This window comes from Alosa pseudoharengus, unplaced genomic scaffold, assembly GCF_046254945.1.
Source record: "Alosa pseudoharengus isolate Yale_2024_CS ecotype anadromous, Long Island Sound unplaced genomic scaffold, YU_APseudo_1.1 YU_APseudo_1.1_scf_3, whole genome shotgun sequence".
In the NCBI taxonomy this organism is placed as follows: Eukaryota; Metazoa; Chordata; class Actinopteri; order Clupeiformes; family Clupeidae; genus Alosa; species Alosa pseudoharengus.
In genome coordinates, this window is record NW_027468718.1 from 32,338,827 (window position 1) to 32,364,913 (window position 26,087).

Below are 26,087 nucleotides of genomic sequence, written 5' to 3' on the forward strand. Positions count from 1 at the left end.
ACCCCACCTGCCAATCAGAAAAGAGTATTTCTTCTCTCCGGGTGATAAAGAGATATACTAAATACCAAATACTATATAGAGATATCCTAAACGGCAGCTATGTTTGTTCTCAGGAGGATTATTCGTGAGCAACGCAGCACAGCTTGAATACCCACTAATCACTGCACCTTCCTGTTGTCCCTGCACAAGTCCTCGCAGAAACATGAATTGTTCATTTAATTGAGAATACATGAGTTTTGTGCCACATTGTGTCACTTTAAGCATCCCACGTATCCCTCACCAATGCTCTACAGACCTGTTTTCATTATCATAATTTACACTCATTCACTTTATTTAGCTTTAGTTGACTTTATTTAAATACTTTACACAGTATATGTTGTTGGGAGGGTTCTGCTTGAGTGTTTCTATGATGTATGAGTACATCTTGTCAAACTAGTGAGGGTGTGAGTCACTCTCCATCAAGGTGTGTGTGTGTGTGTGCGTGTGATATATAATGAATGTGAGTTTGTGTGTGTGTATTGTGTGACCACATGAGACAGTGGTCATTCAATAAAGACAACTCCATTATAAATGCCGAGGCATGTCTCTGGGACCGTGAGAAGGTCAGTGGCCAAGTCAAGTGATGACATTGCGGCTCCATGAAAGCCATGCTATATTAATGTACTCCAGTATCCTGCTGCAGTTTTAACCACAGTGAATCAAAACATCAACACGACCTTCAGTTCAAGGGCACACAAGCAGGCCCACATATACAAACACAAGTGGTCAGCAGTGTCTTTGTAAACAGTGACGTGTCTTGGCTGACCACCTGTAATCAGATCATCCAAGACACATTCTAATATCAAATGCAAAAGACCTATTGTTTCTACCTGTGAACCTAAAACAGGTGGTTTCACTATTAGCTCAAATCTTGGCTGAACAGTAAGAACTAATAAGAATCTGCTGTTTTTTGAATGGTCACAACAAATTTGAGGTAGGACTTTTACTGTCTGAAGCTGTTTTTCCCCATCTCTGTTTAAGCTCAAAATGAATGACAAATTGATGGCCGAAATGGGCAAAGTTTCCGTGATTTGTATTTATGTATGACTTTTCAGTAGTAGGGCTAAGATGGAGCATATTGAATCAGCAGTCTCTGCCAAAAATGAATTAAAGACTCAAAAGATGCACATAAATTTCATGAATGGATTTCAGGGTAGAATAAATAAAAGGTTAGAACGCACACTATAAAATGTAATTTGTTGACTTTACTTTAAAAAAGTTTGGAAACCGATTGCCTCAAAGTTTCCAAGTGAAGTAGATCATTAATTTTAAGTTGTTAAAGCTAAAAAGAACTGTGTTTAGACAACTTGTGTTATTGCAGTAAACTTGAGTAACTTGACAAAGAAACCAGTTAAGATCACTAATTATTTTAAGTAAGGTTAGCAATTACATTTTACAGTGTAACCTTGCTATACACAGCAGAATATAGCGATATGGTGTGGTCATTTTGATGTTGTCTCTGATTTACTCTCTTCATAAAACTTCCTAAAACAATCTTCAATTTGCAATTTGCAATACAGAACCAGACATTCAAAATGTTTTTCCACCTAATGTTGTAGGTGACTGATCACTTTCTTACAAGATTGTCCACTAAATCAGAGGCACTACGACTATGACTATGCATTCAGATCATGTTACTTGACTTTCTCTGCCCCATCATACCTTCTTACCACATGAAGAAAACAGGTAACCAAGGCTTGAAGTCTTGCTACTTGTCATTCTCTACACTCAACAGTGGCTTTAAGCTGTTTTCTGACAATATATCTAACAAAAACCAAAACAGTGCATTTCCACACGCATCTGCTGTCCACAGCTTACATTCCTGCTGAGTATTTAAGACACGTATTTTGGTTAAAAAAAAAACATACAGCAAGGTGACAGCATTTCTGCTACTGCTACAAGAAAAATGAAACACTGCAGACCTGCACCATGAATAACAATGTAGGTTAACACATGTAAACTCAAAGGAGACGGAAAGCATCAAAATCAGGGTGCAAGTGGAAAAAAGGTAACTATGCTAATGTGGCTTGTTCACATTCAGCGTCTGACTCAGATGGAGAATTGGCATGTATGCTCTCAAGCAAGGAATGTATCAGTCATAACTCTTGTAACCCAAAGCTGTTTTGTTTTGAAAATGATAAAATAACAAACTAAGTGAAGTAGACCTTTTTTTGTTAGAAGTCTTAGTAGGGCCGAGCATAAAATTGTGGATGCTATGAAGCTAGTCAAAACAAAACCTTCTACATTAGGCTACATGGCAATCTTGCCAACATACTGAATGACTGCTGAGGCAAACCTGTGTAAAGTAGCCTGTAGACGAAGCCAATTGATCTAAAACTAGAGGGAGAGCTGAACTCTCGACCCTTTCCACTGGAGTTTCAATTTAGTGCACCCACGTCTACTGTGATAAGAAAACAAATTACAACACGGTGAGATAAAAGTGAGTTCTGAGCAGCAAAGCATATTTACAAGCATCCAACTAATCCAGCATGTTTACAATCAGAAGTCTGTAAGGCAGCTGCTGTTGTGTGTCTGGGTTGTTTTGTTCAGTTGTGCTGTCCCTGCTGACACTGTGCGGACGCAGACACGCAATCAAGCACACACATTTGCAATCAAGCACTCAAACGAAAGAGGAAATAAGTGGCTATAATGTAAACAACAGTAACAACAATAACAACAACAGCAACAACAACATAAGATGAGGTAATATTTTCAATTAGAGGACACTTAGTCTATTGATCAGCGGAGCAAATAGTCTATTGATCCATTTGGTGACCTTTAAGATAACATTGTTGAGGGCATTGTTGAGTGCCGTTGCAAAGGCTTATGTTAATGGCATAAGTCAAACTGAAGTGAATCAGAAAATTAGCACAACAAAGAGGTATAACTGGCTCATCCCATACCCCTCATAATTACGATGACGTCAACCATGCACTGGAGGAATCTACAATTAGAAAAGATGTCACGGACACATAAGACTTCCTAGAGAGGTTCTTTTACCAAGAAAGGAGTAATTTCAGCTAAGGTAGTCAAGGGAGCGAAGGTAAAATCCACAGATATACTCCCCAAGTCCATGAGGTGGCCACAGGAAAGTGGTGCAAGTCTGTGAAGATAACCACTGGGCTGGTCACCCTACGGGGTTGGTTTACAGATAGAATCAGAAGTTCCACAAAGTCAGTGGGAAACCAGTGATTTCAAGAAAGTAGTTTTTTTCTTAGCCCCAAAAAATTGTAAGTGACACTGGTGAAGACCCCATATGCGCCTAGAAAAGGCTGATGGATTGAATTTTAAATTAGACCCGTCAGCCTCGACTTTGATGTTCTGAGAAGCAGCTGATATTCTGCAAACTACATCGATGTCATAACACAGTTTGAATCCACACAGATCTTCGGCTGATAAATCTTCTTATTTGAATATTTTCTCAAAAGGCTGTCATTAGTACATTTGTAAATGTAAGACTTTTTCTGTCAATTTCCATGTTCCGCAGAAGAGGAAGAAAATTATGATTAAATCTAGAATTACACCAATAATATTAATTTGACCAAATAATGATTCCAAATAAAGTTAAATATTAGCTCTGTGTTCCTTCTTTAAGCATGGTCTTCCATCTTACGGTGGCAGTCAGAAGGGACAAGACTTAATTCAACCCTTCAATCCAAAGTAAATATAACAGACTGGTGACTATAGTAACTGATTTGAATCACACATGCAAATACAGTTTCTGTCTCTCCACAGACCATTCAATATTAATTATGTAATCAGTGCTGCAAAGCAAACCTTTTAATTTGATGTCTGGATGACCAACTGTGACTTTCTACCTCACCCATTCTGCCTGAAACTGACAAAACATCATATGAAACAAAACAATGCAGCAAAACTACATTTTGTACAGAGACACAACCACAGGTGACAAAAAAAGCGAAGACCAAAGGCTACTTCTCATGAGATAAGTCAGTTTGCAGGGCAGTGGCAGTGGGATGGAAAGCTATTTTCATCTGTTGCTAAGGTAGACCTTTCTCTACCACAGACCCAAGTCCCTGAAGACACTGTGAGAGTGGCTCTTGCCTTTTCTCAAGTAGTGAAAATATAAATACATTTTTTAAACTGGAGGCAAACAACTACAATTGGTGGTTGTTCAGATGCTTAGACATTTGCAAAACAAAACTGGCTACTCACCCGGCTTATGATTCTAGATTATTGTGCCATTTCTATAAAACCTCTTTTCCCACTATGTCAAAAAAGGAAGGAACGTCCAAAAATAAAAACAGAGTGTCAAGACAGAGAACAAGGCTTGGTCATGTTTAGTGATCTCTGGCCACAAGCTAGGGATTAAAAGAAAATGACCGGATCATGTGAGCAATTTCCTGAATCACTAGGCAATTACAGGCTGGTCATTTGGCAAAAAACAGCTTCTCAACACGCTTTAGTGAGCACAGCTGGCAGCAGTGAAGTGGAGAGGCCAAGTGGTCAAACTACATTATTTCTAGTTTATCGGATATTTTGAGTGCATGACTTAATTGACCAGAATTTCCTCAAAATACTTCACCAGAGAATACGCGTCAACTAATTTGAGCTGAAACAGTAGTATGACAGTATACCAGTGGTAGCCTAGTAGTTCTTTTAATGACCTTCATATAACCCTACAATAGCACAGCAGCTGACAAGATACAGAAGGCTAGAGAGGTCAGTTGCTTCAGATCACGAGAAAACTGACCGCCATGTTCTTATCATCCTTGATTGATTAGCACCCATTGTTAAGGGTGCACTGTTTTTTTGCTGCCAGTGGCTTTTGGATACGTCATGAAAATCCTGCTCTCAGCATCTGACATAACCAGTTCTTATTTCTAGACCAGCTCAAAGTTGGTCCTGAGTTGGAACCTGTTTTCCTGACCCAGAGCCAGGTTTATTTGTGTGGAAAAGCAAAGAACCGGTTAGAGATTTGGCACTGACTCCCAACCAGCACTAAATGTGTTTGTGGATGATGCCTCACATCACCAGTAGTCGGTCATCATATTGTTAATGTCAAATGTTGTCTTTTAACAATGCAATCACCTGGATCATCAACAATAAAGGTGATACGGATATATGGTCCTCTATATGCAAAGTACATACACACACACACACACACACACACACACACACACACACACACACACACACACTTACGTACCTGCTTGACAGTGTGCAGCAGCCTGCTGTAGCAGTAAACCATGACCAGCACGGGCAACCCGAGACAGAAGATGAAGAGACAGATGATGTAAGAATGCGACGCGTACGTCCGCAGCGCCCACGACACAGAACAGCTGGTCCCTGCTCCCTCAAGACCGTAGCTACTCCAGCCGAGTAAAGGCATCACGGTCCAGAAGAGCGAGTAGAGCCAGATCCCTCCGATGGCCAGCAGTGGTTGGCGGTAGTTGGGCCCCCGTTTGTGGTAGAGTGTTAATGTGCTGTACCGGTCGTAGGAGAGCACCACCAGTGATATCAGAGACACAATACCTGATGGAAAAGAGAAAATAGGGTGAGGAAATGTGAGTCAACTCAAATCAACTCAAGTTATATTTAAAACTCACATGGCAGTTTTACCAGGAAAACTGAAATGCATGAGCATTTACAGTGTAACCAAAAGAGGTTAAAAAACCTGTGGTGGTGTTATTGTGCCTGATAGCTGATAAATCATGATCATAGCTTATAAATCGTGACAATGTTGGCCTCTGTCTTAGAATGTTGTTGTTCACATCTGCACATTTCCAATACCAATCCTTTTTTACAACCATTTTAGCACACACAAACACAAAACGCCAAGAAGATTGTCGGTTTGTATCCTAACCAATCCTAATCAATGGGAGGCAAAGGCCTGTAGGCAAATCAATTGTTGCGATTGACTAGGTTGTAATTTTCAACCACAATACCCCATTTCATCTCTGGGCACGCTACTAGGATGACTCCAGTAGAATGGAGTTTGACGTTCTACAGTAATTGCATCTGGGAAAAGAAACACAGGGCAAGCCTTTGTGTTGTGATACAGCCAGGCTGTTATATATATATATATATATATATCGGTTATATATAAAGGGCAAAGAAAAATCACACACACACACACACACACACACACATATATAAAGGGCAAAGAAAAATCACACACACACACACACCACACACACACACACACACACACACATATATGAAGGGTAAAGAAAAAGGAAAGGTGAACGTTGGGAGAGAAAGACTCAGTCAGTGCAACCTGCCAGCCCCCATTCTTCACCGTGGGACTCAAGTGGCGCAGCAAACATATTTTGGCAGTACCAGGAGCACCTGGCGTCCTCTTAAAGCCCTGACCTTTGGCTCTCTCACTGCCTCACCGCACTCTCTTCACTCAAAACAGATCCATTACGTCACAACTCTCCCCTTCCTCCATTTGGTCGTCTGAAGTGGGCAATAAGTAGGTTCCAGAGTAGAAGACAAATCTCCATGGAAACTGGGCTTGGCCTGGCAATGGTTTGGATTAAAATCTTCATATTAAACATATTCTACTTATTACTGTCAATATAATTTAAGACATATTGGCCAAAATGATAAAATAATATGAGTCTACACCTCTAAAACCCCTTTTAAAAACAGTTTTTCTCAGTCACTTATGTGCATATCTCCACATAATCTACTTACTTTGGTACATCATAAAATCAGTCATCATAGAGGCAAATCTCATTTTGAACAGTACGTTGTTGCAAGTCCATGCAACTGACTGTACAATTATCTACTGGTTTTTTACAATGATACAAGGAAGTTTATTGTCACATGCATATAGTTACTGGATGTAAGAAATGCAGTGAAATTATGTCTGGTGTCAGCCTATTTGTGCATTTATGGGGGGGGGGGGGGTAAAAAGTGCAGTAGAAGAGGGGTTTAGTAGATTAAGTGACAAGGGCTGCATAAGAAAGGTGGGGGAGGATTGGGATTGGGGGAGGTACCAACAAGGAGCACCCAAGAGCAACAGGAGCAAGGAAAAACTCCAGAAACCTTGGGCAGATCCACGGCTCAAGGGGCTAACCCAACTGCCAGGGGTCTTGGTGTGTGTGTTGGGGGGATGACAAGGGAGATAGGGATAGTGTGCTGTGTATGTGGGGAGAGGGCAGTGTGCAATATGTGTGTTGGTGAAGCTTCCTCATGAGACAATGTGCAATGTGCTGTGTATTTGGGGGGGGGGGGGGGCAGAGTGCTGTAAGTACAGTGTTTCCCATACATTGACTAATCTGTGGTGGGGCGCCACGAAATAAATATCGGCCGCCACAGATTAATATTCTATGTTTAATTCAATTTAATTTAATTTAAATTAATATAAGGTCAAATCCTTGCATTGCCATTGAGCTGCGCTTTTTACGCACGCAGCCTTTCCTTGCCCCGCCCCGCTCTCTCTCGTAGCCCGCTGCCACCTCTGCATGTGCATTTAACAAAATATTCACGATTGTTGAAGGATTGTTGTTGCCACATAGAAGCATTGCATAGAAGACGTCTGGCTAAATTGCTATTAAATCCGCTTAGCATCGTGACTAATTTGTTCAAAACTGCTGCATTGAATTGAACTCTGCTAAGGTCTTATCACAACATAGTAGGCCTAGGCTACATTAAAGAGACTAAACTAAGTTAAGTTATGAAATCAAGCAGTATCTCAAAGCTAACGTTAGAATACTGTTTGGATGTCGAATTTAGCATGCTTAGCCTACTTACTGCTGCTTGTCAATTTCGTTGAAGGGCTCATTTTATTGACTCTGACACTGAATGTTTGCAAAATCCCGATGTAAATGGAAAAGGGTTTTCCAAAATTCAAAAGTGCTTATCACAAGGAGAAGTACGAACCTTTATTTTAACTATGTAGAAAACGTTATGAATTGCATCCACACATCAGCAGCCTTTCAACTGTTACAATATTGCAAGGGTTCCCTCAAACGTCTTAAAGCGTCTCACTACCAAGATGATCTTATGCATCAAGGGGTGCATATCATGAACCTAATTGTCAATAGATATAGAAGAGCACTGCTTGTCTGCCAAAGCAGTGTTTCTTATGTTTGCGTTGCACACATTTTTGTAATATTTCCTTAACTGTTAAGTGCTGCAGTATTGTAAAACATTTTTACCATCTACTATCAATCGAAACAATGGCCTTAGGACATGTTTCCTGACCTATTTGTTTTTGAGACATAACATAGATAGATCACACTGCAAACACATACACACACACACCCACACAAACACACATGAACTGAATTACTTTCCAGTTACGCTATTGTGTAATGGGGGCAAAGAGATGTATAGAACAGACTTAATAGGTTCAGGCCCCCCATCAGAAAAACATGAGATCCCCCTGCTGTCCCAGGACATTGGGGTGAAGGAGACGACTCCATGCTCCAGCGAAAGAATTTGTACAGCAATTTGTACAGCATCAATACAGCATTACAGAGCCCCTCCAAGGCAGTCTCTCTGCAGAATGATAAAAGTAGATGGAGGATGTCTCATGGCGACACCGAGAGACAGCACTGACAGAAAGAACACACAGCACAGGAAGATGCTCTCAATAAAATAGCAGGCTGAAAGGGGAATGAAGATGAAGAGGTGGAAGGTAAAGGGGGAAAAACAACTGCAATGATGATAAAAAAAAGAGGAGCGAGGGAGTAAAGACAAATGACTAGAAGAGCAAAGCGGGCGATTGAAAAGTGTGAAAGTTAAGATACGCTTACGACGTTCATGATGGCACCAATGAATGCCACAGCACGACTGCGGTCCTGTGATGTAAGGACCTGCTGGGAAAATCTGCGGGGCTGAGTGATGAGCACTCTAATGGGCTGGCTGGGGGAATCTCCTGACACATCCGCCACGCTGGCCAGCCATTAGGTGCTTCCTGTAGCCCAGCGAGGAGGCAGATTGATAAGCGAGAGTCACCGGGGAAAGGAGGTGGGACGCATGACGCAAGACACGCATGTTACACAAGGAGGACAAGAATAACTGCTGCAAATAAAGTTGACAAGGGGAAGACCTGAGGAGACAGTCTTGGCCCTGGTGATGCCCTTCACATACACACAGAGGGATGGAGAGAGAGAGAGAGACTATAGCAAGGACATCTCCATTAGTGGGTTATTACCCTGGCAAATCTGGCTAAACTCGCTCTTGTGCCAAATGAGGCATGAAGACTGGTAAACTGTATCAGTAGGGCAAACACATCTCACCCAAACACAAAAGCAAATAAAAAATATAGCTGCAAGCAGCAATGAGGGGGCCAAGCAGTTAAGCAGTTGAACAGGAGTTGGGATTGGATTGGACTGGACTAGACTTGACTGTGTTGTGTTAGGTTGGATTGGATTGGACTGGACTGGACTGGATTCAAAGGTCACCGAATTTATTGTGTGTCCTCAAGATGTACTCCTAAGTCCACATACCAAGTTTGGTTTAAATAGGTGAAAGTGTTGATAATTATAGCACCCCTAATGGTCAAAGGTCACCAAAATAATTGTGCAGTCTTAATATGGGGTCATGACTCCACATACCAAGTTTAGTTTCAATCGGTGAAAGTGTTAATAAATATAACACCCCTAGTGGTCAAAGCACACCAAATGAATAGTGTGTCCTCAGGATGTAGTCCCAAGTCAACGTACCAAATTTGGTGTCAATACAAGAAAGTCTTCCTAATTATAGCGCCCCTAGTGGTCAAAGTACACCAAATGCATTGTGCGTCCTCAGGATGGACTCTTGACTCCATATACCAAGTTTGGTCTCGATACGTAAAGGTGTTGCTGAGATATGAGCTAAATTCCTGTATCTCTAGCGCCCCCCTAGAGGTCAAAGGTCACCAAATGTATTGTGTGTCCTCAGGATGGGGTCTCAAGTCCATGTACCAAGTTTGGTTTCGATATGTGTAAGCATTGCTGAGATATGAGCCTACTTCCTGTGATTATAGCGCCACACAGTGATCAAAATGTACCAAATTTCTTGAGCCTTTCTTGGGTCCTGAGCACATGTACTAAGTTTAGTCTTGATACGAGAAAACCTTGCAGAGATATAAGTTCACTTCCTATTTGGCGGCTTCGCCGTCAATTTCGATTGGCTGTTACTGGCGAACGGTTATAGATATGGCTACTACTTTTGTTAGGCATGGTCAGAAGATGGACTGTGCCAATTTTGGTGAAGATCAGATGAAATTTGTGACCTTTTTAGTGTTCTTGATTAAATCCAATATGGCGGCCGAATCGATTACGATGACATCACAATTTGGCCTGGGTCAGCCTAAGGACCTCCAACAGTATTACCAGACACCACTAGTACATTTTAATTCCAAACACAACAGCATGTTACTCAACATCCTCCTAATGGGGTCATGAGTCTACTTACTAAGTTTGGTTATGATACATGAAATGGTTGCCAAGATATGAGCTCACTTCCTGTTTGGTGGCTTCACCCACAATTACGATTGGTTGTTACGGGCGAACGGTTTTAGTTCCTAAGACAAAAAGCACCACCTGTATGAGCCATGGTCAGAAGATCATGTGTGTCAAGGTTGGTGACAATCGGTCAAAATGTGTGACCTGTGAAGCTTTAGTTTCACTTTTGATAAAATCCAATATGGCGGAAAATCCAGCATGGCGGAAAATGACGTCACAGGGTGCATTTAACTTGGCTTGGTCAAAGGATTCCAAGGATACTTAATTTTTGCAAATTGGAGAAACAGCTCAAAAGTTATGTGTGTGAACGCACGTCCAACTTTGGCATGTTGGTGGTGCTAGAGTGCTCAAGGTGCCAACGTGAAACTTGGTGAAATTAATCATGGGACTGTGCCTAATTAGTGTGCCAAATTTTACAACTTTTTACCAGACAGTTCTATGGGCTGCCATAGACTTCCATTGCGGAATAATAATAAGAAAACGTAGAAACACAATGGGTGCCTTCGCAGCTTCGCTGCTTGGCCCCCAAAAACACACACACACAAAAATACCCACACACTATCCAGATTGCAATCACTATAAGAATTGGTTACAAGACACTGACAGTTTTGAGGCTACGGTGCACAACCTAACCTGTCCAAATCGCCTTTGTAAAAACTAAATCAAAGGTTAAGTGCAGCTCCACATTTTCTATTCTTCTGGAGAGCACAGAAGTCCCTTATCTCAGCCATGTGACAGAGAGACCCAAGACAGCTGTGGCCCTGAAGATAAACAGGCTTTTGGCAAAATCAATTAATTGATCACCAGAGCTATGCATTTCCTTCTACAGTATGATCAATCTAAGATTTTGGCTTGATAGCAGTGGATTCGGAAATGTAATTTAGGATATTGCATATAGTGTGTGTGTGTGTGTGTGTGTTTGTGTGTGAGTGTGTGCATGTGTGTGTGAGAGAGAGAGAGAGAGAGAGAGAGAGAGAGAGAGAGAGAGAGAGTCTTAGCATGTGATGAAAATGGGAGGCAGTAATTCCTTCTAGTAAAGGACAAAAGCACCAGAAAAGAAAACAGATACTATTTTTGTATATGTTATCTGCATGTTTGTTGCTATGCAAGCCTTGTAACCAGCACATATTCCTACTGTGCGGGCATGTTTTGCATCTAAGTTAGGTGTTACCAGAGCTGGTATCGGATCAATTCTAAGAAGACCTGTCATTTCTATTAAGAATTCTTTTAGTGTTTTTTTTTTTTGTGTGTGTGTATGTGTAGTGCGTATGTGTCAATGTCAAACTCTATGAGTGATTGATCAAATCTGTTTTGATTTTTGATTTTGGAGCCGGTGTATCACATTTTGTGGTGGGAGCAAGATAAATCTCCTGACCGAGCAGGTAGATGGACAGGTAGATCAAAGCAGAAGGAGAGCCAGAGAGAGAGAGGACCAGGCAGAGGGGCTCTGATGGAATCAAAGCAGAAGGAGAGCCAGAGAGAGAGAGAGGACCAGGCAGAGGGGCTCTGATGGAATCAAACCAGAAGGAGAGCCAGAGAGAGAGAGAGGACCAGGCAGAGGGGCTCTGATGGAATCAAACCAGAAGGAGAGCCAGAGAGAGAGAGAGGACCAGGCCGAGGGGCTCTGATGGACACATTTGATGGGTATTGATCTTCACAAACATTTAGACACCTGTGGGTGGGGATGACAGTGCACTGGCTACACGTGTTTTCAAGAGCTGTGGGTGTGGATGCTGATAGATAGATAGATAGATAGATAGATAGATCAAGAAGAGCCCTAAACAACTATCTACTGTCTCTTAGTAACTACACCTGTCCACTAGAGTAATTCAATTTCACATCTCATCATCAGCGTGGCACACTAATCCTTCGGCAACTGTTTAAGGATGTTTCAAGGCTGCCGATTTAGAGTTAATCTGTTGCTATGCCACCACTACACTACATGGAATGTGTTTCTGATTACCTATGGGAGTACATCTCTCCAGAGAGGAGGAGGAAAATAAATAAACAGAATATGCTTAAGAGGCAGTTCCTGATAAATGAGTACACATGAAAAATGTGTTTATAAATATAGCACCCTGATGAAGAGCGCAGCACACTAAGACCTACATTTACATTGGCGTGGACAACAAAATCAGCTGACACGGGCATATCCTCTCTTTGGTCTGGTGTCCTGTTTGCCTCTTTTTCACTTCTCAGACCACCATGTTTAAAACAACACAATCTGTTCAATGGGGTTAATGAAAAACTTCTCTGAGTTGTTGAAATGAAATAATGAATAAGTTGATTATATATCAAATACATTTTTAAACAAATAAAAGAAATATAATAAGTCTCACTGGGCTGACTGGGTCTCTTTATAGGAGCGGCAGAGAGACTTCACTGACCTCTTTAAACCTTAAGCAGGGGAGTTCTAAACAGAAGATTCTGTTCCACAACAATGTAAGGTTCTAAAATTCCATGTTCTAACGAACCCTATTTTATACAGTCTATGAACGAACCCAGATATTCTTTAGAACATTCAATTTCCAACATTCCCGGTGTGACGGTACAGGCTTAAGGGTTAAATATACACTAGATCTCTCCTCTGACATGCACTGTAATGCTAAACCAGACGAGCACTGGGAAAATATGTGAACATAAAGTGACCTTTGCTCTGTACAATTCATGACTGTGCCTGCATGCTCCATCAGCGTAAGTCTCCAGCTGTGTCTAACACTTGAGCTACACATACTGTTAAGACCATATGATCTGTTCATTTTGTTTGCAGACATATTGTTTTGCACACATGTGACTAAATCTGCTGGGAAAAACTGCCATAATTGGTATGTGTCAAACACATCTGATAAATGGGAGTGTGACTTATCACAAACCCTCAGTCTCATTCATTGTAAGTGGTTTAACAATACCCTCTAGTCAGAGTGTAGGCCTGAGATGAAAATGCATTCATAATGCATTCATTTATAGTGTTCATCAGACACTGACTGGAAACACAAAGTGGTCTTAATTACATGTGAGTCGCAGTGGAACACACAGAGGCTCACAGGAAATTCTGTGGGTGTGTGTGTGTGTGTGTGTGTGGGGGGGGAATAATAATAATAATATACGAAAATATTATGCAACAAGGGTGGAAAAGAAGCACTGTGACCTTTTTCGCAGAACATAGAAAAAGGTTACATCCCAGTTCCAAGGGGGGTACATGTTTGGACTGGCATGTCTGCAGGTTCTCAGCCTAATTTGTACCGGTATACACATTCTCCAAATAGAGAGAATGGGAGAGGGGTGGGGTGGGTTGAGGTGGGGGTCAGACAGGCTAAATGGCAAAATGTTTATGCTATTGCTTGGACCTCATTAGTATTCTTTGTCTTCACACACATTCTTCTGACATCCTAAGGACGTGACGTCACACCAGTGTTCTGTGACCTTTGCCCTCAGTGACACAACCTACACTTCATAATGCAACAAAAAGACAGAGATAGTGAGAACAAGAGAATGGAGAGGCAGAATGACTGATTGAGACAATGAGAGATGACCTCTGTTTAATATTAAAGAGAATTACTGGCAGGATAGAGAACATATGCTAGTGAGATAACTGGGACATAAGTATGGAAACATTAATCTAAACAAGAAAAAAGATATGGTCTTTTGGGCCCCCACCATCGACTTCAAGGCAGCGCTGCCTGTTAGTCAAGGGTTAGGGTTAGGGCTAAGGTTAGGGTTAGGTGCCTTGAAGGTGGCAGCACTGCCTTGAAGTCAACGGTGGGGGCCCAAAAGACCATCAAGCTAGAAAAAACCCACAAGACAACTGAAAAATGAAGTTCACGTGAGCTCGAGGAAATTAAGTTAATTGCCAATTGGTTGTTATGTATACTATTCCATGTTTTTATTCTAGAAACTCTGCAGTTATAGGGCACATGGAAGTTAGCCTGGGCTTACAGAATCTCACACACTGTACCTTATCTTTCATTTCTGTGTTGTGATTCATGGAGGGATTTATTTTTTATTTACGGAAATAATCTGCCCATCCAATTAGGTGTTGTGAATTCCCCAGTGCAAAAGCAGACATGGGTGAAGAATAGGTAATATACTGTGAGAAAACATCCATAAAATAAGCTACATAAAAAAACAAACTATGAAAACAAAACACTGGAGATTTGAAACACGGCTTGTGAAGCCAAACAGATGCAAGTTAATCAGGGGTACAACCAGATGAGGCTTTGTATTTATAAGAAGGAGTGAGTGAAGCAAAGCCTAAGAAACAGTTACAGAACATTATCCAAATGCAGGGCATTATCTAAATCTGGTTTAAGTGGTCCAGGGCAAGTGGTATTTACCAAAGCAGATGTGGTTTCGTCATTTGATTTTCTCTTGGCTGTTAGAACTTCTTCAGGATTGGAATTCAAACAGGAATTTTGAGGGCCAAATACATGTCAATGCCCAACATAAATGGAAATGGTGTACCCTGAAGCCACCACATATGCACTCAAAAAGCGAATCATACGCTCTGCAAAAATAATTAAGTATTGTTCAGGAAGAAGTTTACAGTGTTCTGCCTGTGATGTCTGGGTGGGTATTCCAGGCCTGGAGTTCTTATTTATCCTTGCTCCGTGGCATTCCTGATTATATGAGAGGATTGTGATGGGAGTTGGATACGGTTACCTTCATCTCTTCACAGCTTGATTTCATTTCTACAGAATGTCTCTGGCTCAAAATGGTTAATAAATCTCAGCAGTTCTATCTAATCTCAGGGACTGGTCCACGTAATTTACAAGTAACTGACACAGACATGCCATGGATATAATGTGAAAATGCTGAAGATTAAGTTACATAAAGGGCAAAATGTCATGCGGATACAGGTTAAATTACTGGTTTGAGGGCATTTCAACTCAATGCACTGTGACTGAAAAAATAAAACGCATCCAGTACATCACAAGTGTGATGAAATAACTGAGACAATGCATGCATGTCCTGTTTTCTATAATAAATTCTATGAAGCAGTGATGCAATTTTATTGGATTTAGGCCAGGTCCAGGCAGATGCACTCAACAGACAGAGCCCATGGTCCTTGTTTAAAACTAAGTTCTATGTTTGCACAGCAGGATTCAATATTATTCTGGGCGATTTCAATCACTTTCAGTGCACCCACTGGTGAGTGTGTATTAGTATGTAGCCGATTCTTTCAAGTTGCAACCTGTTGACAAGGGAAGCACATAGGCTTCATTTTCATTGGTCTTTCCTGTTATATCCACAACTATTTCAGCATACTTAGCAATATCTCCTGGGCAATACAGTAATGCCCTGGCTACCGCTATCAAGGCACGACGCGGCATGATAGCCCTTCATTTCCAGGGAATGTTTTCAATGGCAGGCTATGCCTACTAAATAGATTTGAGCATGGATTGAGAGCCAATTAAGGGCTTGGCTGCAAACGTGCCAGCAAATTAACGTTCCAAATTAAGACCCAGTTCAAACACAGTGAGGGGTTGGTTTTTTGCATGGTTTGATGGCATAGCATTTTAACTTATTTTCTGATGAAAGCTTCACTGGTTTGGAAATCGAAACTGAAATCGAGGCTGTGCTCCGCTAAAGTGATGTACAGTATGCCCTATATCCTGCACGCTACATCCATCCCTCGGCAAGGTTGCGTTGTAATTAAAGGACGTAAGGACGTAGGCTACTCACCAAAACACGAGTTGATGAAGCCGTACCAACTACAGCCGTGTTTCCCGAGAAACCATCTTCCCCTGATGCTGGACGCAAAGCTGAGGGTAGTCCCGCAAAGGCAAACCAACATGTCACTAATACTGATATTCAAGAGAAGCATATTCACTGGGGTCCGCAGCGTCTTGAACTTGCAGAAAAGGATCAACACTACAAAGTTGTTGATGAACCCAAAGGTCATAATAAACCCCAGTATCACTGAAATGACGATGAATCCCACACGGGGAAGTGTGTGGGTAGTTGCGTTCCAGTGGTCCAGGAAGGAGTCCTTGTCACTCACATTAAAGCTGTAATTTAAGTCAGCCAATTCAGAAAACATTTTGGACAATGTTCTTTAAATTGGCTCATTAAACCAAGTCGCGTGTTCTCCTTCAGACATGACAGGCTCTCTCAAAGAACCCGTTAAAAACCTGTTGACTCTCCGTCGATTTTGTTTGCTAGAGACCAACAATTACATGATGTAAACGAACTTTATAACATGCGTCCTGACATATCAGTGGATGCGCCTTTCTGGACAGGCTAATTACGAAAAAAGCCTGGGCTGTGGAACTCCTATCGGACAAAAACAGTTCCCCTTGAAATCCCATCCGCGCACGATACAGTTGATAAGAAGTGGGGTCCCGTGACTTCTGTGTAGGTGCCCCGTTATATTTGACCAGCCTATTAACGGTCTGTATGTTTATATAGATATTCTTCCGGGCTGATGTAGTTTGACTTTTTGTTGTCCTGCACAGCACGTATTACCGTCATTATCATTTCAACTACAACTAGCGTACTATATACTATGGTGGATATTTAGTCTAAAACAGCGCTTAACAAACATTTGGCCAACTATTTCAGTTAGCCAACGAATTAGAAAATAATTTCTTTGTCAGTTGAAGTATAAAAAATGTCACAACATTCCATATGATGCCGCCAAGAAACGTCCTGAAGTTGAAGCGCATCCACCTGTGCACAGCGTAGCCTACCCAAGCACAGAGCTGTGCGACTGTGAGAGGCGGACAGGCTATAAAGGCACTTCTGACGTCATGAAAGACCAAATACAGGGGGAGCTGATCGCTGGCTGCGTATTAGTCTGGTGGACAGCCCATAGAGCCACATTGTGGACCCGGAAATGTTGAGTACACCAAAGTTTTATGATGGAAATATATAGTATGGGTTCCCAGCATGTAGAAACTGCCGGATGCTAATTTGCACATGTTGGGCAATTTGTGTAATTGAACTAATTAGCATAAATTAGCATAATCACCTATATTGATGATATTATAAGAGCTGCTTGGCCAAAATGGACAATGTTAGTATGTTTTTAGGGGTTACTGGAGATGTTGAGTCCATATCTGTCTTTTTTCAAGATTCAAAATCACTATTTAAACTTGGTTTGGTCACGTTTTTACTCTCATTAAGCTGATTTTGCTGAGTTTTTTGGTCCAATTTAGACAGATTTTTGGAGGATAGGGCTGTAGCGATATACAGTAGGGCTGTAACAATACACCAACTTAACAATTCGATTCGTATCGTGATTTTTGAACCACGGTTTGATACAAACCTCTTTTTTTGGAAGGGGGGGGGGGGGTGGCTAGACTACAATATAATATATCTGTATTATTTTATATCCTGATATAAAAAGAGAGAATACTGAATGTCTGATATTTATGACAGCACACTTTATGCAGATTAGCCTATAGCTTAGGCCTACTATTTCTATTATAACTCTACCACATTCAGCTGTCTGGTTGAAGCCTGGAAATATTGTAAACAAAGTAGCATAGTTGGCTAGCTTATCATAGTCTACTGATTGGACTGTTCAGTTTCCTCATGTGTGTTTAAGGTAATATTGTTCTCCTTTGGACATGCCCTTTTGGGAAACATTGGTATTGAGATGATCATTCAACTTGAATGCAAGAGCTTTAACAAATATGTGCAGCATGCTAATGATGCTAAGCAGATTTAATAGTGTAACGATTGATGAGACAGCGTTGTCTAATCAAAAGCTTTATTAAAGGTCTGGAGCAGGGACATAGGCACAGAACATAGCACACGCTAGGGAAGTCAAGAACACTCGCACCTTACACACATAGGGTTGGACGCCACACCATAAAGGCACAAGAACACATATTAACAACCCCAAAGTTCTCCCAGAATTCCCAGCGCAAAACATTGTGGGAATTTCAAGCACAGTCCAACACGCTACACAGTTCCCCCAACAAGCAATTGCCGTCCTCGGCACGGGCGTTCCCACATTCAGTCCAGGAAAGTCTCTGGCACTGCCACACAGCAGGTGGGGTGCACACACCACAAGAGCCCTACTCACCCCGAGGAACCACAACCACCAGCGGCCCAATGCGGGCGTGCTGGCAGTCACCTGGCCGTCGCCGCTCGTCCCCAGCGAACCCCCTCAGGTCGCACTTTCGCAGTGTGCACCACAGAAATGTTCCTCCAACACCTGTCAGGGCCTAGCCTCCACTGCCACAGACCCCCTGGCACTGAGCACCGTAACCGGCACCACACCTCCGACGCTCCGCTCCGTCGTCTTGCCAGTCGGGGAAGCAGACTCCACCTCCATCGCAGCCGGACCACGCTGCGCAATCAGGCTACAGCTACCGATGTTGGCATCCCTCCTCTGCTGCCTTGTCGCAGAGCTGTCCTCCGCTGCTCACATTTCACAGAACAAACTTTTTTTTCCCCTTATTTTTCTAAAGAGCGCCAGCGAACAGGCCAACTCGAACAGGCGCCCGCACAGCATGGTGCCTCCCACACGCACCCAAAGGCTTACAGTTTAGTTTTTCAGAGGGCCCTTCCACCGAGGCTGCCCAACCGTCGTGCCTCAAACGGCTCCACCTCCTTGCCGCTCCACTTCTGCTCTGCTCCGCAGCCAGGGCCACCGCCAACTCCAGCCTAAAGCCGCCCGGCGGGGGCAGGGGCTCCAGGTATTCTGGCTGTGAAGTCAGTGCCCAGGCCGGCGTCACCACCTCATCTTCCTCAGGCCGCTCTCCCGGTCGCGTTAAGTCTTCTCCGCCGTGGCCACTGCATCGAGACCCTCTTCAGGCAAGCACTCCTCCCGTAGCCAGGCCCAGGTGACGGCTGGTCTCTACTGAAGGCCTCTGTAAGCTTTTAAGTACCCCTTGCAAGGACTCTTTTTGGATCATTTTGCTTTGGCCTCCACCTAGCGGTGAGCATGGACGGATTATGAACTTTCGGGCCCCTGGGCCCAGATGTATTAAGGGCCCCCCACTAATTGTCGCATATGTGGAAGGGGGGTTTGGGGGTCCTCCCTCAGAAATGTTTTAATTTGTTTGATGTGATTTTCTGTATTCTGGTGCATTTTGGGGATGGCCAATACTAAATTCAATCAGATTCATAGCCTACATCCTGATAATGTGTTGATATTGAGGCAATGATTTCATGCAAAGGCTTGGGCTTCAGGGCCCCCTGACCCCTTGGGCCCTCTGGGCCCGTGCAGTGATCCATCCTTGGCGGAGAGGTCTCCCACTCCCGACTCCTCCAGCACTGAAGACACTGTCTCCTACAGAACGCAACTTGCTCCTCTATGAAAAACGTGCCCATCTACAGGTGCTGTTTTGGAAAGCACCAGACCGTTCTGATCCACCGGCTGTGGATATTACCACGTTTGGATGGAGAAAGAAGACAGGTATGAAAAAAGGAGAAGAACTCGCCCACCCTCGAATCAAGTCCTGTTGCTCCTCCTGATTTTGTTAGATGTTATCAGCTGTAACTGCACAGCTGGGTTAAAAATGTGTATACATGTATCTGGAAAGTGCAACTGCAGGCCTGGCCTGTACTAATTATTGTTTCTGCAAAGGCAGTGATGTTAAGTGATGTTACATGTTGCAATATATTAATACAGCAAAAAGAGCAGAAGGACAGGGATGAAGAATCTGGAGAAGATGATGACAGGACAACGGATGAGGACAGAGAGGAGTAGTAGAGGCTACTGTAGTTCTTCACTTTGTTACTCAATTGTGAGTCACAGCAGAGGGCCAGTGAATAGCTATTTTAAAAATTATTGTGGAATTCAGAAAATACTTGAGGATCCAAATTATTCCTGAACACTGAACATTTTTATCCTCCAAAAATCTGTCTAAATCGGCCCCAAAAACTCAGCAAAATCAGCTTAATGAGAGTAAGAATGTGTCCAAACCATGTTTAAATAGTGATTTTCAATCTTGAAAATGTCAGGTATGGACTCAGCATCTCCAGTAACCCCTAAAAACATACTAACATTGTCCATTTTGCCCAAGCTCCTATAATATGATCAATATAGGCGATTATGCTAATTTATGCCAATTAGCTGAATTACACAAATTGCCCAACATATGCAAATTAGCATCCGGCAGTTTCTGCATGCTGGGGACCCATACTATATATTTCTATCATAAAACTTTGGTGTACTCAACATTTCTGGGTTCACCTTTCTGTCCACCGGACTATATTGGAAGACCTCATTTTACTCGTTTTGATCTCTCTCTAGCTCTCTCTCTGACATTATGTTTATGCAATAGGCCTAATACTGCACACCAGCGAAGGAGGACAGAAAATAATTTGCTGATATGCTCTGAAGTTTGAAAAGCAGACTCTCTGTTTCATAGCCTGGGAATACCATAGGCCTACCTTCTAAATTGTACAATTGGGAGTGGGTCCGGAAACGGTTATTATGACTGCCGCTAGCGAAGCTAGCGAAGCGGTCATATAGGGATTGTCATTTTTTTTTTTTTTTTTTTTCGTCATCTACTTCCTGAATTTTTGGTCAATGATACCCGGGACACCGAACCACCGGGGCACATGAAATTTGGTGGGTATGTAGCCCCACTAGACTTCGTTAGTAACTAAAATTTCGTTTCGTCCCCGGGGGCCACTCCCTCCCCGTGCTGGGCCCCCCGAACCGCAAAAAAAGCAGTTTTTCCTAAATAACTACCTGAACCGTGGCACTGAGGATGAAGAATCTTTTATGGTATGTTGCAGAGCCATAGAAAAAGAGAGTTGCGACACTCTTTGAAGTCGCCGCCACGCGGTCACGTGGTTCACGTACGCTTCAACAGTTCCAAACAGCTCTTTGCGTGTCGTGTTATTTCAATGGGAGAGACAGCAGCGAGTGCGTTTTTGAACGGGAAACATTACAACAAACCAAAAAACGAGTATTATTACGTGTTAACATGCTTATATTATAGTGTCAATTACATATTGCGAGTATAATTGGTCTGCAACATCTATCTAAAATATGTTATTTGGTAGTTAACATTGAACGTTTGTGTCCTTGCTGGACATTAAGCTGTTATTGGATTCCTACATTTGCCTGTAGGCTATCATGCTACATATACTTCACTTACATTGTCAAAACATAGGCTATGCATTTTGTATCCTTTTTGTGTGTGGTCATTAGATCCAGTGTCCTTTTCAGTTCGTTTGGTGAGATGAAGATGCCCCCCCCCCCCACATCTATCAAATATATAAATAGCAATCAGTAGCCTAACAGCTTAAATTTTAAAAGTTTGATCAATGCATTAAATCTGTTCAGTTCTTTTGGAGAAATAGCATAAAGGTTGCCACCACACAGCCTTGGTAACATTTTAAGACTAAGCCATAAACATGTCAAAAACACATAGGCTAAATAAGAATCAATAACTTAAATGTGAAAAGTTTGCTCAATACTGCAAGATAAGACACCCACTGTTTCCATAACACACTTGTTACACAATAAGCAATCAACTGTTTCAATAAAATACTTATAACTCATATTTCCGCCGGCTGGTGAGACTACAGCATTAAAAGGATGACTGATACATGTTCAATAGATTTTTTATTACGTTTTCAATGTCTGTTTAAAACAACAGGAACAAATGCAAAAAAGACTGAGGAAGGTATGGTGACACAGTAACATAAAAAGGAGGTCTGACACTCATTTATGTTTCCAAAAAATAAAAAGATTTCAGTTTCCAAAGTTTGAACAACAATTGTGTGTGAACTACACAAAAGACACAATGTAGAAGGGATGGGTAGCTCTCCATATACTCTGTACAACTGTAAGAGGGACATGGTAAGGAGGATGCGGCAGATTTGGCTGGAGTCAGGAGTGTTATGGGAGGTGTGGAAGATGCTGGATCAACACAACTCCCTTTGTGTAAGACGGTCCCATCGTGGGGACCTCAAACATAAAAAATGATCTTATCGGACCATTCCAGTCATATATCGCACACCCTTCTTGTCCTCTGCATCCTTGGTCCTGGATAAGCAGAATAGGCACAGTGGAGAATGGAGGGAGAGAACAGAGCAGGTACTATGGGACAACACATTAAGTAATTAGCAGAAACCTAAAAGAGGCCATCTCCAGCAAGAGGCCAGAGTTTTACATAGCCTACCCATACACAGCCAACCATTTGCAAGGCTGGTTGGGGGTGCCACACATCCACACAAAAACTATAACAATAACAACATGAAGAATGATTTTGTTGGGGATCACTTTCAGAGCGATCTATGCCCTATCAACCTGACTACACTTTTGACTACACTTTCACTGACCCAATGAAAGGCAATGCCCTCGTCACGTCAGTCTCTTCCATGTGTAGCCGGGGGCTATGCCCCCAACTAGATTACGCAGCACTACTCAATCAACGTAATGCACTTCCGCATTTGAGCTTGGCTTTAAATAGCAGCCATTGTCGGCTTCTTGGCGGCCTGACTTCTTGGAGTGTACCCCCCTATAGATCACTGGTTGTTGGCAGGTTCCTATTGTCGGCGCTAAACCCCAGGCAAACATTCCGCCACTTCCCCCTGTTTAAGCCTTGCTGTCCTGATCAGGAAGGCTTGGTGCGACGATGACTGGGTGAAAGACGAGCTTTCTTAGAGTTGGTAGCCTACAAGGAAGAACTCCCGTTAATGCCACTGCTGTTTTGCCATATGTATTTTGTTTTCTGTGATTGGTGTAACTTTTGTTTGTGTCGTCTGCGATAAACTGGCTGCCTGGTTAACGCTGTCGCTAGTTACAGTAGGCTACACGGCTGGTGTAGGCTACGCTTGGCTTGTCCTGTCGCTTATGAATGTATGTCTGTGTCCTTGGGTTTTTTTGGATACATGTGCGGTTTCTTTTGTTTTGTTTGTCAAGCCAACTGTGTTCGTTCAATCTCTCTAAAAAACTGTATTTAACAAACGGTCTCTTTCTCTCGTAGCCTATTTATTAGTCCCGTTGCTGGAGAGTTTACGCATCAGGCCCACGGATGGTGCAAGCCCTTTTCTTCCTCTCCTCTGTTCACTGCATGCTTAGCGAGGCTTTCTGGTGTTCACCCATAAATGTGTGCCTGCACTATTTGCTTGCTGTGAGTGTAGATAACCGTTTGTTTGGTGTGTGTGAATATTTTCTCTTGCACAGGTGAGTGGTGTCTTGGTCCTCCTTCGCCCTCCAGTGGCTCACCTGATGCTCTCTCTCTCCACAGCGGTATTGACTAGAACATAAGTATCTATAACTAGGCTAATTTTCCAGACTGCATTTATTAGGTGTGATTGATGTATCAGTAGCTCCATTTATTGTTATATATTTATTGGACCTGTAATAAAATATATATATTTTTACTAATTGGCTTCCTTCCCCAGCTTATTGTCCCACTTAAGGTCAATAAAGTACTAAACTTGAGAATCTGATCTCTGCTCTCTTCTGTTTTACTTACGAACTTGTTAAACTAGCTTAGAACTGTCAGGTGGGATTTCCTCCCCTCTTTTTGTCCCTCTGGGTGGCGTAGTTGGGTCATTGTAATTTCGGGGCTGGTGTTGGCCCCGGTCACAATCTGGCGATAGTCGGCAGGATTCGTGTAAAGCAGAGATTTGATTCTTGAGTCTGGACTTTCACAGTTGGTTGGTTTTGGTTATTTTCTATGTGTGTTTATTGTAAGATTGTATTGCATTGTTTGTTTCTAAGGCAAAACAGCAGTTGGCAGCACAGCATCCCTGACGGATCCATCCTCCCTGCCAGGACCTTGCAAGCTGTGCCATTGGTTGAAGTGACTTTTAAACCTGTCTTGTAGATATGGAAACTGAACTGCAGGAGTTACAAGACCTGGTGACAAGGTTGCGAGATGAAAATGAACAGTTTAAACGAGACCAAACGAGAACACACTCACAGCCCTCTGATTCTGCATCTGTTAATCTCCCTGGTGGTCCTAGGTTAGTGACTGACAACCTAACGACGTCTGAACGTATTTTGTATGTACCCAGGGAACGGAAATGTCCTGTGTTTCGGGGTAAGAGTGGTATGGGTGTTTTGGAGTGGATTGAGGAAGTCCAAGCCAGTATGAGGGTTCGACATTTGGCTCCTATAGATCAGGCTTATTTCATTTTTGACCATCTTGAAGGAGAAGCGAAGGATGAAATTAAGTTTGGCCTAGTGAGGATAGGGAAAATTCAACTAAAGTGCTATCTATTTTACAGGAGCTGTATGGCTGCGCTGAGTCCTATGTTGCCCTCCAGAAAGATTTCTTCTCTAGGAGACAGTTGGAGGGCGAGTCTCTCCAGGAATACTCACATGCGTTATTCGAATTGATGGAAAGAGTGCTGAAGGCTGCTCCTGATAATGTACCTAATTCTGCTATTTTATTAAGAGATCAGTTTGTGGAACATGTTTATGATCCAGATCTCCGCAGAGCGTTGAAACAGTGGGGCCGCACCCAACCAGATGCCACCCTGCTAGACGTAAGGGGCGAAGCCATCAGGTGGGAAAGAGAAGGTAGGCCAGCTGAAGGTAGGGTAAGGAGTTTCTCAGTTCCATCTATTTGTGCTACCCAGATATCAAACGTCCCTAGAGAAGCAGGGGTCTTACATAAACAAACTTCAGAGCTTACTGAACTGAAAGTAATGCTGAAGAGGCAACAAGAACAGCTTGACAAACTTACAGAGAGTGTATCACTTTTGCAAAACCCTTCTAGACGACCTCAATCCATTCGTCCTGGTCCTGTTATCTGTAGGAGATGTCAACAACCTGGGCATTATGCATGCATATGTGACAATGCACGGGTAACCCAGAGTACTGGTTCTCAGCCATATGATGGGTTGGGGGAGGGTGCCCAAAGGCAGCGTCCGGAAAACTAGCTCCCTCTGTGTTGATGAGCCACGACTCAGAAGGGGGCAGTATTGGCTCAGGTAATGGGGCTGAGGTGCCTAGACAAGTATTTTCACAAATTGTGGGATCATGTCCTAACATCACTGTAAACATGGGAGGGGTAAATGTGAAATGTTTACTGGATACAGGGTCAATGGTTTCCAAAGTCACAGAGGACTTTTTCAATGCACATTTTTGTGATTCTCCAAGAGAATGCCAATGGTTACAGCTCCGTGCAGCAAATGGGCTAGATATCCCATATTTAGGTTATGTGGAACTTGATGTTGATGTTCTGGGTACCTCGATCCCCAAGAGGGGTATCTTGGTGGTAAAGGGGTCGGGGTCTGCAGCTATGGCAGGGGTCCCTGGGGTGTTAGGAATGAATATCATACGTGCATGTTACGATAATTTGTTCCGACAGCACGGCCCCGCCCTTTTTGATCAGCCCTCTGTGCAGCAGGCCCCGAGGGCTTTCCAGCATGCTCTACAATCATGCCATCAAGCCCAGCCAGGAGACCCGAGTCACCGACATGGTATTGCTAAGGTGAGGGGCAGGTATCCTGTCTACATACCAGGGGGAACTATTAAGCTGGTGGCTGCTACTTGCTCTCAGAAAATCCTCTCTCCATTTGGTACGGTAATGTTTGAACCATTTGCCAATCATGACTCCTTGCCTGCAGGCTTATTAGCCTCTCCATCCATGGTTAAAATATTTCGGGGTACAGTTTATGTCCCCATGGTAAATGTGGGGCAAGTAGATGTTAAATTGTACCCTCATTGTGCTCTAGGCACTCTGACGC

The 26,087-nt window shown here is 42.8% G+C and overlaps 1 protein-coding gene across 1 annotated transcript in view; it reads right to left on the bottom strand.

The window, feature by feature from the left end:
- The window catches only part of tmtops2b (teleost multiple tissue opsin 2b), a 29,451-nt gene extending 12,945 nt beyond the window's left edge, over positions 1-16,506 (bottom strand). Inside the window, exons 1-2 of the mRNA XM_076264053.1 lie at positions 16,149-16,506; positions 5,210-5,535 (exon numbers count right to left, since the gene is read on the bottom strand). Coding sequence (XP_076120168.1) covers positions 5,210-5,535; positions 16,149-16,506 — 684 coding nt within the window. The remainder of the gene's footprint in view (positions 1-5,209; positions 5,536-16,148) is intronic.
- Positions 16,507-26,087: the final 9,581 nt, after the last annotated feature.